At 43.4% G+C, this 15,174-nt stretch overlaps 1 protein-coding gene across 12 annotated transcripts in view; it reads right to left on the bottom strand.

The window, feature by feature from the left end:
• The window catches only part of DENND2B (DENN domain containing 2B), a 177,910-nt gene that overhangs the window by 55,458 nt on the left and 107,278 nt on the right, over positions 1-15,174 (bottom strand). For 11 of the 12 annotated variants that reach the window (XM_071075129.1, XM_024795017.2, XM_071075127.1 and 8 more), the window contains one exon: positions 1,337-1,441. In XM_071075129.1, coding sequence (XP_070931230.1) covers positions 1,337-1,416 — 80 coding nt within the window. In that variant the 5' untranslated portion in view covers positions 1,417-1,441. Of the gene's footprint in view, positions 1-1,336; positions 1,442-1,905; positions 2,228-15,174 lie in introns of those variants that run through there. The other variant, XM_011753119.3, reaches the window with a different exon arrangement.

The following is a 15,174-nucleotide window of genomic DNA, read 5'->3' as shown; positions in this document are numbered from 1 at the left end:
CTGTTCCTTGCCATTCCCAGCCTCACTCAGTACAGGGAAGCTGGTATGCCACCAAGCCCAGTCTAAATGAGAGGGATTGCCCGGGCAGGCGGTGTTCCTATCAGTCTTGCTGCTGCAAAACGAATAATCAGTTTGCTTGGCTAAGTCCCAGGGTCTTATGTACTTAACAAGTCAGAGTCCATCAAACCCTGTTTGGCATAGTCCATCCAGAATGTTTCTATTGGGACAAAGTCCTGTATGTATGGTGTGAGGAACCCCTGCCTCCTTCACGACAGTCACTCCCCAGGGGCTACATCCCGTGCACTATTCTACCAACTATATCTGGACTCCAGCTCTGAATGAACCAAACGTTTACCACCACCTCTGACCAGACCCTACTGGACCCAGCCTAGCAATGCACAGCCAGATATTCAGGAATGAACTAGCCCTGACCAAACCAAAGCTGAGCACCCTTCTCAGAGTTATCCATCCTAGAGGCAGAGGCCACAAAAGCCAAATCTGTCCACCTGACATTCAGCAGAAAGGGCTACGAAAGGTACACGGCTTTAATAAAAGAGACTAAAGGTTCTTTTAAGATATCAGTGTCCAGCCTTGGCCAAGACCAGAGAAGCCCTGGTGAGAGTATTGTGCATCTATCTGTGTATCTGTGAGTTCCAGAAGCTTTGATCTCATCCTCAAAAGGCGGTTAAAATTTATTGAGTAGCTTTATGTCAGCCATAATGCTAAGCATTGACATATATTATCTCATTTAGTCCTCACAGCAACTCTCTAAGATAACTACTATTATTATTTTATAGACGAAATAATGAAGATTTTAGAGGGCCCAGGGAAACATTCTGAGAGCTATTTGGTTAAGTGATTAGAACTTGGATTTGAACCAAATCCATGATTCCAAAATCCACGGTTTCTCTAAACTCTTATAAAAAACCTAGGCTACTGCTTGGAATTTGTGCTAATATGCATAACTGCCTCTCTACCCTTAGTCCAATGTGGTCAGCCTCCCTCACTACAGTGCAGCTTAGCTCAGGCACAGGCCCCCAGCTCTCCCCACCATGGGAAAAGGTTACAGCCAGAAGAACATCAGCTGCTTCTTGCTGGCCCCATCCTTGGAATGCTAGGCACAAAGCAGAGCTTGTTTTAAGAGTTATTGTTTGCTATGTTACATGGAAACTTATAGAACTGGAAAATATCTTCTGCCTAATGGTCAGCATGAACTGGCCTAGACCAGTCACCTGGATGACTGTCAGTCAAGATGATGACTACTTACATTTTGGAGGGATCCCACCCAGGACCTAGGTCCCTTGCTGCCATGCCCCACAAGTGCTTCCTTACCCACCTGCTCAGAGTCCCCCGAGGGGCCTTAGTGCTCCCGGCTCCGTGGGTGATGCTGGAATTCTTGTTGGCAGTCATGGTCATTTCGGCTCTCTGCAAACCCAGAGCCCTGCAAAGAAGACAATGCCGGTAAGCCAAGTTTCTATGGGCAGCCAAAAGCACCTTGAACATCTTCCAGATGACCTCCAAAAGTGCCAAGAGGGTTTCTGTGGCAGATGGTAGAAACTGCTTTCCAAACACTTAATGTTTAACTCCATGTGTTACAGCTTAAGAGCCCCCAAGAAACCCCTGGCCGGAATAGGGAAGAGTGTGAGCTAACATCACATCACTTCACAGAAAACAAAATAAACAAGCCCAAGAAACTCCATCTCCATTCATCTCTCCTCATTCCTTAAGTTAGAGTTTCCTAAACCTCTATCATTCTATATAGTCCATGGTTTTTGCCATATTTGCATACCTCCTGACATACTATTCAATATTTTTCTTGAATATACTTGAAACGACTTCCTTTACTTAAAAAGAAAAAAGTAACCTTATTCTAAACAATAAACTATTAATTCAACAAATATTTACCTAGCACCCATGTCCAAGGCAAATGTGATCCAGCGAAGAGTAATACAGTATCTGACCTCATGCAGCTCACATCCCAGTGGGGAAAAACAGACAATGAGCACACACAAATTATCACATGTGTGATAGTAAGTGTACCTTTGTGTATAATATGTAAGGTGATGATAAGTGGAATGAAAAAAAAATTAAGCAAGGTAGAGCTGGGAGTGGTGGCTCATGCCTGTAATCCCAGCACTTTGGGAGACCAAGGCAGGCAGTTCACTTGAGGTCAGGAGTTCAGACCAGCCTGGGCAATATGGTGAAACCCCTTCTCTACTAAAAATCAGCCAGGTGTGGTGGCAGGCAGCTGTAATCTCAGCTACTTGGAAGGCTGAGGCAGGAGAACTGCTTGAACCTGGGAGAAGGAGGTTGCAGTGAGCCAATATTGCACCATTGCACTCCAGCCTGAGTGACAATTCTGAGACAGAATTATTTTATTTATTCTGTCTCAAAAAAAATAAAATAAATAAAATAAAATAAAATTAAATTTGAAAAATCTTAAGCAAAGTAGAGGGAAAGGGAGTGGTGAAAGGGTATCTTACTTTAAATAAGATGTTCAGGGAAAACCATTATGATAAAGTAACATTTGAGTACACATCATGAAATTGAGAGCTAGAAGTGCTAATCATATTTTTTCTAATACCCATTAAAATAAAAGTAACATACATTAAGGTATTTAACTATTTAAAAGTAAAAAATGTCTGTTCATGTACCATATATTCTTAGCTAATATATCACCAGTGGTAAATGCACTATCCTTTCAGGAACATTATTTTATGCCAACTAATAAAAGGAATACAAAGATTAAAATTTAAGGGTACATTTGGGTTGGAAAGAAGGAAGTAAAACTATCTCCATTTGCAAATGGCATGATTTTGTATGTAGAAAATCCTAAGGATTCCACTAAAAAACCTATTAAACTGCTGAGTGAGTTCAAGTAAGTGTGCAGGATACAAAATCAATATTAAATATCAATTTGGGGTCAGGCACAGTGGCTCACATTTGTAATTCCAGCACTTTCGGAAGCCAAGGCAGGCAGATCCCTTGAGAACAGGAGTTCGAGACCAGCCTGGCCAACATGGCAAAACCCCATCTCTACTAAAGATATAAAAATTAGCCAAGTGTGGTGGTTCATGTGTGTAATCCCAGTTACTTGGGAGGCTGAGGCATGAAAGTAACTTGAACCTGGGAGGCAGAGGTTGCAGTAAGCCAAGATTGCACCACTGCACTCCAGCCTGGGTAACAGAGCAAGACTCTGCCTCAAAAAAAAAAAAAAAAAATCAATTTTATTTCTATATACTAGCAATGAACAATCTGAAAATGAAATGAAGAAAACAATTCTATTAACAATAGTGGCAAAAATAATAAATCACTTAGAAATAAATAAAAGAAATGCAAGACATGTATACTGCAAATTATAAAACATCATTGAAAGAAATTAAAGACTTAAAAAATGAAAAGACATACCATATTCATGGACCAGAAAATTTAATATTGTTAAGATAGCAATTCTCCCTAAATTGATTTACAGACTCAACAGAATACCCATCAAAATCCCAGCTAGCTTCTTTTCAGAAATTGGCAAGCTGATCCTAAAATTTTTTGGAAATGCAAGGGATATAGGACAGCCAAAACAATCTTGAAAAAGAAGAACAAGGTTAGAACACTCTGAGTTGCCAATTAAAAAAAAAAAAATACTAACAAGTAACCAAGACAGTGCAGTACTGACATAAGAATAGAAATGGAGATCAATACAACAGAATCCAGAGTCCAGAAATAATCCCTTACATTTATGGTCAACAGATTTTCAATAAGGATGCCAAGACAATTCATGGGGAAAGAAGAGTCTTTTCAACAAACTGTGCTGAGAAAACTGGATATCCGTATACAAAAGAATAAAGTAGGGCCCCACTTCATACCATATTTAAAAATAAAGTAAAAAATGTGTATAGCCCTAAATGTAAGAGCTACAATTACAAAAGCAAAGCTAGAAGAAAACAGAAGTAAATCTTTACGACATTGGATTAGGCAATGGTTTCTTAGATATAACACCAAAAGCATGCACGCACACACACAGGAAAAAGGACATGAATTGTATTATGTCAAAATAAAGAACTTTTGTGCTGTAAGCAATACCATCAAGAAAGTGAAAAGACAGCCTAAAGAATGGGAGAAATTTTTTGCGAATCATGTATCTATTAAGAAACTTGTCGCCCGGGCGCAGTGGCTCACGCCTGTAATCCCAGCACTTTGGGAGGCCGAGATGGGAGGATCACGAGGTCGGGAGATCGAGACCATCCTGGCTAACACGGTGAAACCCCGTCTCTACTAAAAATACAAAAAAAAAATTAGCCGGGTGCGGTGGCGGGCGCCTGTAGTCCCAGCTACACGGGAGGCTGAGGCAGGAGAATGGCGTGAACCGGGAGGCGGAGCTTGCGGTGAGCCAAGATTGCGCCACTGCACTCCAGCCTGGGCGACGGAGCAAGACTCCATCTCAAAAAAAAAAAAAAAAAAGAAACTTGTATCCAGAATTTATAAAGAATTCTTTCAACTCAATAATAAAAAAGTAACCCAATTAAAAATTAGACAAAGGATTTGGAACAGAAATTCTCCAAAGATATAAACTTGGCCAATAAGCATATGAAACAATGCTCAATATCATTAGTCATTAGGGAAATAAAAATCAAAACCACATGAGATATTACTTCACATCCACTAGGATTGCTATAACAAAAAAAAGACAGATAAAAACAAATAAATGCTAGTGAGACTGTAGAGAAATTGGAACTTTCATTCCTTACTGGTAGAAATGTAAAATGGCACAGCCACTCCGGAAACAATTTGGTAGTTCCTCAGAAAGTTATACTCAGAGTTACCATATAAACCAGGATGACCCACTCCTAGGTATCTGTTCAGGAGAAAAGAAAATACATGTCCACACAATCACTTGTACATAAATGTTCATAACAGAATTACTCATAGTAGCCAAAATGTGGAACTAACCCAAATGTCCATCAACTGATGATAAACAAAATGTGGTATATATCAAATACAATTGAATATTATTCAGACATAAAAAGGAGTAAAGTACTGATACATTCTACAACATGAATAAACCTTGATTCCTCTTGTGAAACGTCCAGAACAGGCAAATCTATAGAGACAGAAAGTAAACTAGGAGCTGCCTAGCACTGGTTGAGGGTGGCAGAATGGGACATGGCTGATAGGAGTATGGGGTTTCTTTTTGGGTTGACAAAAATGTTCTGGAATTAGATAGTGGTAACGGTTGTACAACTCTTGTGAATATATTAAAAACCATTACATTATATAAATGAATTTTACAGCATGTTAATTACATCTCAATATAGACATTAAAACTTAAGAGCTAAATAAATCTTTTTAAGTGCCTTGGAGAATGGGTGTTAGCAACAACACAAATGACACATCAAGCACATTTCCAATGTCCAGGTGCACCACAGCCTAGGCCAACACCACCATCACGGAAGCTGAAGAGTTCACCAACAGCAGTTCTCTCCCTCTGACTGGCATCCTCCATCACATTGACCAAAATGAAGTATATCTGGATGTGAAAGTTAAACATATTTATTTATGGCCACTGATGACCTTAATCCTGGAGACCATCTTACCTTGGTGCAAATAAGTGATTGGTTCTGATAATAAAAATAAGTCAAGTCCTAATTCTTGATACCATTTATACTTCTTTCCTAATCTCAAGATGAAATGTACTAGCTCTAATTTCTTTAACTTCGCTTACTAAGCGCTCAGGGTTGTGGTTTTGGTGATGGTGATAGGGAGTGATATGGTAACCGGAAAGAGAGGAAGCAGCCAGTAGGCAGGGGATGATTATCTGACAGTGACAGCAATGAAACATCCCTCCAAGGTGAATACGGCAGATGCTTCTGGAAAAAAGAAACCAACTCTCAGCCTCACTTTTACCCTTCATAAAATGGAGTTGGTCCAGCTAACTTTTTTCTTTTTGGTAGAGACGGGGTTTCTCTATGTTGCCCAGGCTGGTCTCGAACTCCTGGTCTCAAGTGATCCTCCTGCCTTGGCCTCCCAAAGTGCTAGGATTACAGGTATGAGCCACCATGCTTGGCCCTATAAGTTTAAGTCTATATTCATCAGCATAACACTAGTGATGATGATGATGACGACGATAAAGTCAATCTTGCTCCCAGGGCATCTATGCACACTGGCTGTAGTGAGATACTCTCTACCTGCACCAGCCCAGTGCCAAGTAAAGTGCTTGGCATATCATATGGCTACATGTACAACAGAGAAGGGACAGAAAAGGCAACCTCTGGAAGTTTTATCAGGCCAGTTTTCAGGGTCCTCAGGAAGCACAGTGCTATAGGAATCAACTTGCTAAGCATCAGCTTTCAACTGTAGCAACGGTCACAATAACCATCGCCATCCATGAAAACAACACTTGACCTGCTCTATCACTTCCAGGGCAGGCCCTTGGAGAAAAGGCAAAAGATTTGTGGCATGACCAGAAACTGAAATATGTTAGAAGAACATGATGAAAAACATATTCTTTCTTTCCCTGAATCTCTGCTTTTAGGAGGGTAGACTCACTGCTCTGAAATGCTATCATGTAGTTGTATATGAGAACACAGAGCCAGCTTACTAAGAAAGAGAAATGTAGTTGACTCTGACATCTGGGTGGCTAAGAGGAAAAATCCTGTGAAGATGTAACCAAGAAAGAAGCAGAACAAAATTGCCTCCAGGCCCATGACAGGGACACTTAGTCACATTTGTCCAAGAGTGCAGCTGCCATTCTCAGAAGTGGCCTGGGAATTCAGGCATCTTGAGCCAGCACTGCTGAGAACCTCAGAAGGGCACACGAGATGAGAAAAACAGAGATGCCTACTCACCAACCTCCCCACCAACTGCTCTCTCTGGGCCAGGTCTATCAGGATCAGAGAATAATTTGGGACTTGAGGAGCTGAAGGCCAGGTTAACCCTTTATACCTGAAGCTCAGGCTTGAGGATTCTCAGCATTCTGGCTTCCTAGGCTACACCATTTCTCCCCACCTCCTAAAAGCAGCCCCAGGCCCTCATCTATGCTTTTAGCCTGATATCCTGGCTAGTCAGGCTGCAGGGAGAGAAGATGCTCCTAAAGCAGAGGAAATGCCGATGGGAATGGAGCAGAGACTCAAGCATGAGGAGAGGTTTCTTTGCTAGTTCCTAGGCCCATCAATGGCAAAGTCCAGGCAGAAACTGCATGTTTAGAAAAGGAAATTGTTCAATTAGCATATACCATCAATCCCAAGTTCCTCAAAAACACAGCTCTGACAAATTATAGGCAACTATCTCAAGAGTTACGATTCAGAGAAAGGAATGGAATAAGGTACCTCTGGAACTTTTCTACAAACTGCATCCAGACAAAGAGGCACAGTGGCAGGCCCCTAGGGGCAGTCGGAAAAACATCAGCCTTGAGTCCAGCCCTGCCTTCTGACAACCACTAGTTATGTGACCTTGCTCCAGTGAGGGTCAAAGACTCACTTTGTCACTATAACAGCCATAATAGCAACATGATCTACCTCCCATGATTGCCCTGTCTGGCAACAGAAGCTTAATAAATGTTTGTTCTTCCAGATCACACTTCCCTAGGTATTTGGAAGACAACCTCTCCATTCACAAGTGTGAGTCATCTTTCAGACTCCCTAGTACTATCATTCCATTCACTGACCCTATGTCAGGCACTGTGCAAGGTACTAGGATATTAAAACGGAAAGACACAGTCCCTGCCCTGGAGAAGCTCAATGTGAAGGGAGATGAGAAAGTAAAAAGTGGACTCCAGGAAGGCCTCATCAGGAGGTGATATTTGAATTAAGCCTTAATCTGTTACCCACAGTAAGGGGACCTAAGGAAAAGCAAAAGAGCATTTATTATGAAACACACTGCTGGACTTTTTGTACACGTAATTATAACAGTTAAAGTTACAAGCACTTCACATATATTAAGTCATTTAACCCTTTAACAACCCTGTGAGATGGGTACTATTAATATTTCACAGGGTTAGTTACACTTTACCAAGGAAACCAAGAAAGAGAGCAGTTAACTAGCTTGCTCCAAGTCACACAGCTAAAAAGGGGCAAGGCAGGGATTTATGCCCAGGTGGCCTGCACCAGTGCCCCAGCTCTGGGCCAGGACCCTGTACTGCCTCCAACTGTCTTCTAATTTAGTTCTCACCATTCTACAAGGTAGTGATAGTACAGTCTCTTTTTTTTCTGATCAGGAAATTTAAATTCAGAGAAATTAAATGACTGGACTAAGGTTACTCACCTAGTGAAGGAATAGAGCAGGAATGTAGACCCAGCTCTGTCTCACTCCACTGTCCACTTACTTTTTTTAACATTGATGGGGTGCTTTAAAATGCAGAGTCCCAGGCCCCACCTGCTGAATGGGAATCTGTGGGGCTGGGGCCTAGGAATCTGCATTTTAGTAAGTGCTTTAAACCAAGCTTATATGCCCTTAAGTGCAAAAATGTGTGTCCCACAGCATGTTCTCTAGGGACTTAGTGGGGTCACGACTCACCATCTTCCCAAGAATCTGCCTAGCTATGTGCAACTAAAAGATGGGCACTCAGCCCCTCTTCCTCCTCCCCCCATCCCATTAGCTTCTTCCACCACACAGAGAACCACTGGCCGTCAACCACAAAGGAATGCGCACACCACAGGATCCAGTGAAAGCATTACCAACGGCTCATCTAAGCCATTTCCTCAGTCTCCAGGTGTGCTCCGTCTTCCTGTATTTTAAAATTACTCTTCCTGCCAACCACCCTGATCCCTTCGCTTGCTTTCTCCTCATTTCTAAACTCCTGGGAAAAAGAGTTTATGTCAGAAGTCATATACCTGCGGTCTGCAGAAGCAAAAACATGTCTCATTTGGCCTTCCTTTTATTTTTAAATAATTTGAATTAGTTGTGAAGCTTAAGAAAGCAGGTGAATAGAAAGAAAAATTCAGATTCTAGCTCCTTTTGAAAAATGAGAAAATTTGCCATCACTGTGTGCTCTCCTGTATGACAACAGTTGGCCAGAGCTGAGCACAAGTGACCTAGTTAGATGCAGCGGGCTCCCTCCACTGCAGTGCTGTGCCTCCTCATCCATGGCCTCCACCTGGTCCACTCGGCTCCAACCTGACCTCCCAAGCAGCAGGTAAGTGTCACAGCTCTCTAGCCTGCGTCCCAGCAGGAAGGGTTAGGAGGCATGGCATTGGGAACAGCCACACAAAACCTACTGGACGGCTGGGCAGGAGCAGTGCAGGGCAAAGCCTCCTGACTGCTTGAAACCCCCATCAATTCCCCTTACTGCCACAGGAAGAAAGACCTTCTGGAAGGCTGACAGCTTTTGCTCAGTCCAGCCTTCACCAGGCAACTCTCTGTAGCATCCTAAGTGCTCCTTCTCCCTCTGACCCGGTCCCATCACCTTATCCACAGAGGCTCTCTCAAAGGTCCAAGAAGGGACCGATGAGAGGTCAGTCTCTGAAGGGAGCTCTTTCTGAGGCGTGCCCCACCTCTAAGAATGAACGTTCCTATCCTAGAGCAAAAAGCCTGTCCTTGTTTAGGTGACATTTCTAAATGTCTGTCTGATACTTTTCTGCAGGCATAATTGTGGATGTGACAGCATGCCTTGCTCTTGAAGCAGGAGACAGCTGAGCCCTGAGCAAACAGGAAGAAATGGCAAGCATTTGGAGGAAAGCCTCCCATTCTGCTGAGGTTAACGTCGCCACTGAGAGGAAACGTAACATAAACATTGCACAGCACTCTGCTTTATAGCCGAGGTAAGAAGTCAAGACGCCCGAAAATAGGAAACCTCTCAACCACAGGAGAGAATTTCTGCTACATCTATGTTCCACTACTCTCCTAAGCAATTCTGCTCACATGGAAGTCAAAGTTAAGGCAGTGGCCTAAAGGGATAGAGAAGGTGGGAACGGGAACAGAGCTCTTGTGTGTGTTCTGAGAACATGGTGAGAGCCAGGAGAGGGCCAGCAGTACAATGACAGTACAGTGACCCTACAGTGTGCAGCTGTCATCTGACTGCCCTGGGGCCAACCTGCTTACTCATCCTGCCCAGCAAACACCTCCTCAGACCCTCTTTACCTTCTTGCCAACTCCTTCCTGCACCTTTCCTCATCCATGGGCCCTGGCCAAGGACATGAGGTACAGACTGGCAGCTCCCCAGAGGAGGGCTGCCAAGAGTCTCAGCAACCAATACTGGCCCTCAGATTCTAAGGAGCTTAACAAATCCAACTAAATCAGGATGATCCTTCTCTGCATGAGACTTCGACCTCATCATTAGCCCCTGTTCTTCCTGAAGCAGCGAGGCCCCCTGCTAAATTCCTGCAGAAAAGCTCCCCTGCTTCCTAGAAAGAGCTATAAGCAAAGCCCACCAATGCTGTAAGCAAAAGGCACAGCCCCTCCCTGCCTAACCTCCCAACTGATCGACCACTTGCCTGGTTTTCAAAGGGATAAAAGGGCTCCTAGAAACAGACTAAGAAAAAACCTGAGAAAAAGCTATGGCCCCTTTCCTTCTATCTTCTCGGTGATGCCTCCATTCTCTCCCTTCCCCCCACCTGCACACACAACCCAGAGCCACCGCAAGCTTCAGTAACCTTAGATTAAGTTCCTTGTAAGTACCCAAACCAAGGTTCTCAAAAATATGAGCTTTCACCTGTAATCCCAGCACTTTGGGAGGCAGAGGCAGGAGTACTGTTTGAGCCCAGGAGTTCAAGACCAGCCTAGGCAACAAGTGAGACCCTGTCTTCACTAAAAATAAAAAATTAGCAGGGTGTGGTGATGCACACCTGTAGCCCCAGCTACTTTGGAGCCTGAGGTGGGAGGATCACTTGAGCCCAAGAGTCCAAGGCTGCAGCGAACTATAATCATGACCCTGCACTCCAGCCTGGGTGACAGCGTGAGACCCTGTCTTTATAAAAAAAAGAAAAGAAAAGAGTGCCAGGAAGGATTTTCTCAAGACTGTCCCATTCCCTACAAAATAGTAAACCTTTTCTCCTTCACTACTTTTATACACTTCACACCTTAGCTCTTTTCCATTTCAGCCCCAGGTCCAGAAAGCCCTTCAAGTAAAAATGTGGTGGGGATAGCGAGCCTGGTCAGGTGGAGAGGAACCAACATTTGTTTTGCTGGGAGGTCAGAGGATAGATGGGTGTTTTACAGGTACCCGTGAGGCTGAAATCTCTCTCAGCTAGCCACAGGAAAAGACGATTTTTTGTTGTTGCATAATAATCAGAAAAAAAGAACTTTTTCCATCTCTTCACTGTCCACTTATCATTCCCACATCCTCTTTCCCAACCTTCCTCCTCAAAGAAAGCCCTTTAAGTCTGCTTTTTCAACCTCAACCATATTTCAGTCCCTTTTCCTGCCAGATGGTCCTTCTCCACTTCAGTGCAGATCCTGCAGAAGTTGAAAGCTGGGTTTAAATACTTCCTGAAAGCCTGAATTGGAGTGAGGGCTTGTTAGGCAATTCCAGGCCAAAGGAAATCTGGTTGTTTCTCACATAGTTTTAAAAACCTAGACATGGCTGTTTCTGCCATTCTGGAAACTCAGCCTTTCAGCAAGTGGCTTATCCTAGCTCTGTCAAGACTATGGCACCTACTCTGCCCAATGTCTTGTCACCACTTGGAAAAAGAAGGCAGATTGGAAGCCTGATCCATAAAAAAAACCCTGTTCCTGGGGACCAACCACTGCCCTCTTTCGCTCTGGCAAGGAGAACGTGGTGGGTCCTGCAATTGCAACCATCCAGAGGCCACAGTCCTATCCGACAGCAGCACCTTTGCTCTGGCCAGCCACATCTCACTGGATGACATTTCCTGCACATGCCAGGAATGTTCATGCCACCAAGCTTTTGTTCAACTAACTCCTTTGATCTTCAGTGTCCCCTGCCCCGCATTCTTTCTTAAATATCCAGTTCAAGTGTCAACTTCTTCCTGACTCTAAGTCTTGACCTCCTTCTCACCCTTCCCACACTCTCTGGTCTAGCTGAGCTCAACTTGACTGATGGCAAGATGCCTCCTCTGCTCTAGAAGAAACTTACCATCCACAAGCTGCACCTTCTCCAAGGAAGACTAGGAAATAATAAAAGCTAAAGGCACTGGGTAAAATCCTAATACCTCCGTTTTACCACAGATAGCTTAGGGGGACTACCCCACCTCTATAATGAGAACACAAAGACCAATGAGAAGCCATCTACAAAGAACAGTGGGTACTCAGAGCCCAGTGGTACTGGAAGTCTCCGGGCTGGGGTTTAGCTTTCCCTCCAGCTCTCAGCTTCAACACCTCCTCCCTCATCCTCACTCTTTTAGCTGCCTCTGCTTCTGATTTCACTAAGAACAGATCCTCAATGAGCTACACCCATCACATGTACTCCCTACCAGCATCATGGTTCCTGTCACCCCATCTATTCAAAACTCTCAAAACCATAGCTCCCATTACTAAAAGTAAAAGCCCAAATCTTTACAAGGACTTATAAAGCCCTCCATTGTCTGTGTCCCTTTTATATCTCTGGCCCCATTTCAACTACTCTTTCTCCCTCACTCTCTCCACTCTAGCCACACTGTCCACTTACCATGCGCTCAAACACACCAGGTGAGTTCCTACTCCAGGGCCTTTACACCTGCTGTACCCTGTAACTAGAACAGCCCTCCCTAGATAGGGTGAACAGCGGTTGGGCTCCACAGTCCAGGCCCATCTCTAGTCCCCTCTGGCCTTCCCAGTGAAGGGTCTAACCCACTTACAGCAACCACAACCACTCAGAAAATTCCAAAGGGGGCCTCCCCCTGTGAAAACCCAAACGATTCTGGACAGGAGTGGCTTCAGTCCAATAACTCAACTAAAATTGCTCTCTGAAAAGCTTATAAGACCGCGCCCAGTGGCTCACGCCTGTAATCCCAGCACTTTGGGAGGCCGAGGCAGGTGGATCACCTGAGGTTGGGAGTTTGAGACCAGTCTGACCAACACAGAGAAATCTCATCTCTACTAAAAATACAAAATACAGCCAGGCATGGTGGCGCATGCCTGTAATCCCAGCTACTCGGGAGGCTGAGGCAGGAGAATCGCTTGAACCCGGGAAGCAGAGGTTGCGGTGAGCCAAGATCACGCCATTGCACTCGAGCCTAGGCAACAAGAGTGAAACTCCATCTCAAAAAAATATATATATATATAATGGCTTTCCTATTATACACTGCAAAGGTACTTTCTCTGAGCTTAATGAATTCCAGCACCTTCCTTTCCTGATGCCTACTGTTTTGGACACTGCTGCTCAGCCCCCCCCCGAAACACTGTAATGTAATTGACTCTCAATCTAGAGCACCACCCCCCTGCCTCCCCAGAGTGTGAAAGATGTTTATGTTCATTAAAAGAGGACACAGGTTAAGAAAGGCTGGGAAGTAGTATAGGAAAACTAAAGAAAGAGAGAGAGGTGAGGGCATTTCATTTACCTATTTACTGGAACCCCTTGAGGGGATCTTCCCAGCCAGGCCCCCATGCTGCTGTGCCATGCTCTGGTCCTTGCCCTTGAGCAGCTCCCCACCCTGTCTGAGATGGATAAGTAAAGATTCTGGTACAATGTAACAAGAGCTGTGATAGAAGTATGAACACAGAGCTCTGGGAGAGAGGAGAAAGGCATCTAATCAGGTGGAAGGATGGATGCTGGGGAGGATTTCTAGAGGAGACAGGAAATTACACTGGGCTGAGTCTTGCAGGATTGGAAGAGATAAAGGCAGAAGAAAAAACAAGTAGAAGAAAAACCATGAGCAAAAGCCAAGATCTTGGAGCAAGTAGAAATTTCTTAGAAGGAAACAAAAAGTGATAACCATAATGAAAAACACTGACAAATTAGACTACATTAAATAAGAACTTTGTTCATTTAACAAATGCCATAAAGAGAGTGAAAAGCAAACCTACAGAGTGTAAGACAATATGCTCAGTAGACCATCCAACCAAGAACTCATATCCAGAATATATGAGGAACTTCTACAAATAAATAAAAAACAACTCAAAAGAAAAATGGCAAAAGAACAGAACAGATACTTCACCAGAGAGGATACCCAAACTGTGAAGAGATATATGAAAAGGTATCCAACTTCATTAGTCATCAACAAAATGCAAATTATAACTGAGATGTGATACTATTAACATACCCACTGGAACGGATAAAATGAAAAAGAAATACCTATTGTTGGCAAGGATGTGAAGCAACTGGAATTCTCAAACACTAACAGAGGAAGTGTAAATCAATACTACCACTTTGGAATAACGCTGGGTATCACAACTAAAACTAAATATAGGTATACCCCGTGACCCAGCAATTCCTTTCTTAGTTTTATACCCATCAGAAACGCATACACATGCGTATTAAAAGACAAGTATGAGAATGTGCATAACACCACCATTCATAATGGCTATAAACTAAAAACTCAAATGCTCATAATCAGAAGAAGAGAAGGTAAATTTTTGTATTTTACATAATGATTACTATACAGCAATGAGAATGAACATCTACAGCTACACACAACATGGATAAATCTCTCCATTATTCTGAATAAAAGAGCCAGAAACCAAAAATACATACTAGATGAGCCTATTTATAGAAAACAACAAAACCCAAAAATAAATCTATGCTATTAGAAGTCAGGAAGACTGGAGGGAGATTCTGGGATATTGATAATAGTCTGTTTCTTGATCTGAGTGTTGGTTACATGGGTTCGGTTGTAAAAATTTGTTGACTTGGATACATGTATATGTTCGTGTTGTATGATGTACTTCATTAAAAAGTTTTAATATAGCAAGCAGGACACAGAGCTCAGCAGATTTGGGAAAATTAGATCCACAGAGCAAAGTTATTAAGAAGCAGTTGAGAGGCCAGGTGCAGTGCCTCGAGCCTGGAATCCCAGCAGTTTGGGAGGCTGAGGTGGGTGGATCACTTGAGGTCAGAAGTTTGAGACCAGCCTGGCCAACACAGTGAAACCCCCGTCTCTACTAAAAATACAAAAATTGGCTGGGCATGAAGGCAGGTGCCTGTAATCCCAGCTACTCAGGAGGTTGAGGCACGAGAATCACTTGAACCTGGGAGGTGGAGGTTGCAGTGAGCCAAGATTGCGCCACTGCACTCCAGCCTGGGCAATAGAGCGAGAATCAGTCTCAAAAAAAAAAAAAAAAAGGAAAAAAGAAGCAGTAGAGGGTAACTGT

This window comes from Macaca nemestrina, chromosome 12 (assembly GCF_043159975.1).
Source record: "Macaca nemestrina isolate mMacNem1 chromosome 12, mMacNem.hap1, whole genome shotgun sequence".
In the NCBI taxonomy this organism is placed as follows: domain Eukaryota; kingdom Metazoa; phylum Chordata; class Mammalia; order Primates; family Cercopithecidae; genus Macaca; species Macaca nemestrina.
Note: the sequence above shows the minus strand (reverse complement) of the source record. Positions and strands in the feature narration are given on the sequence as shown.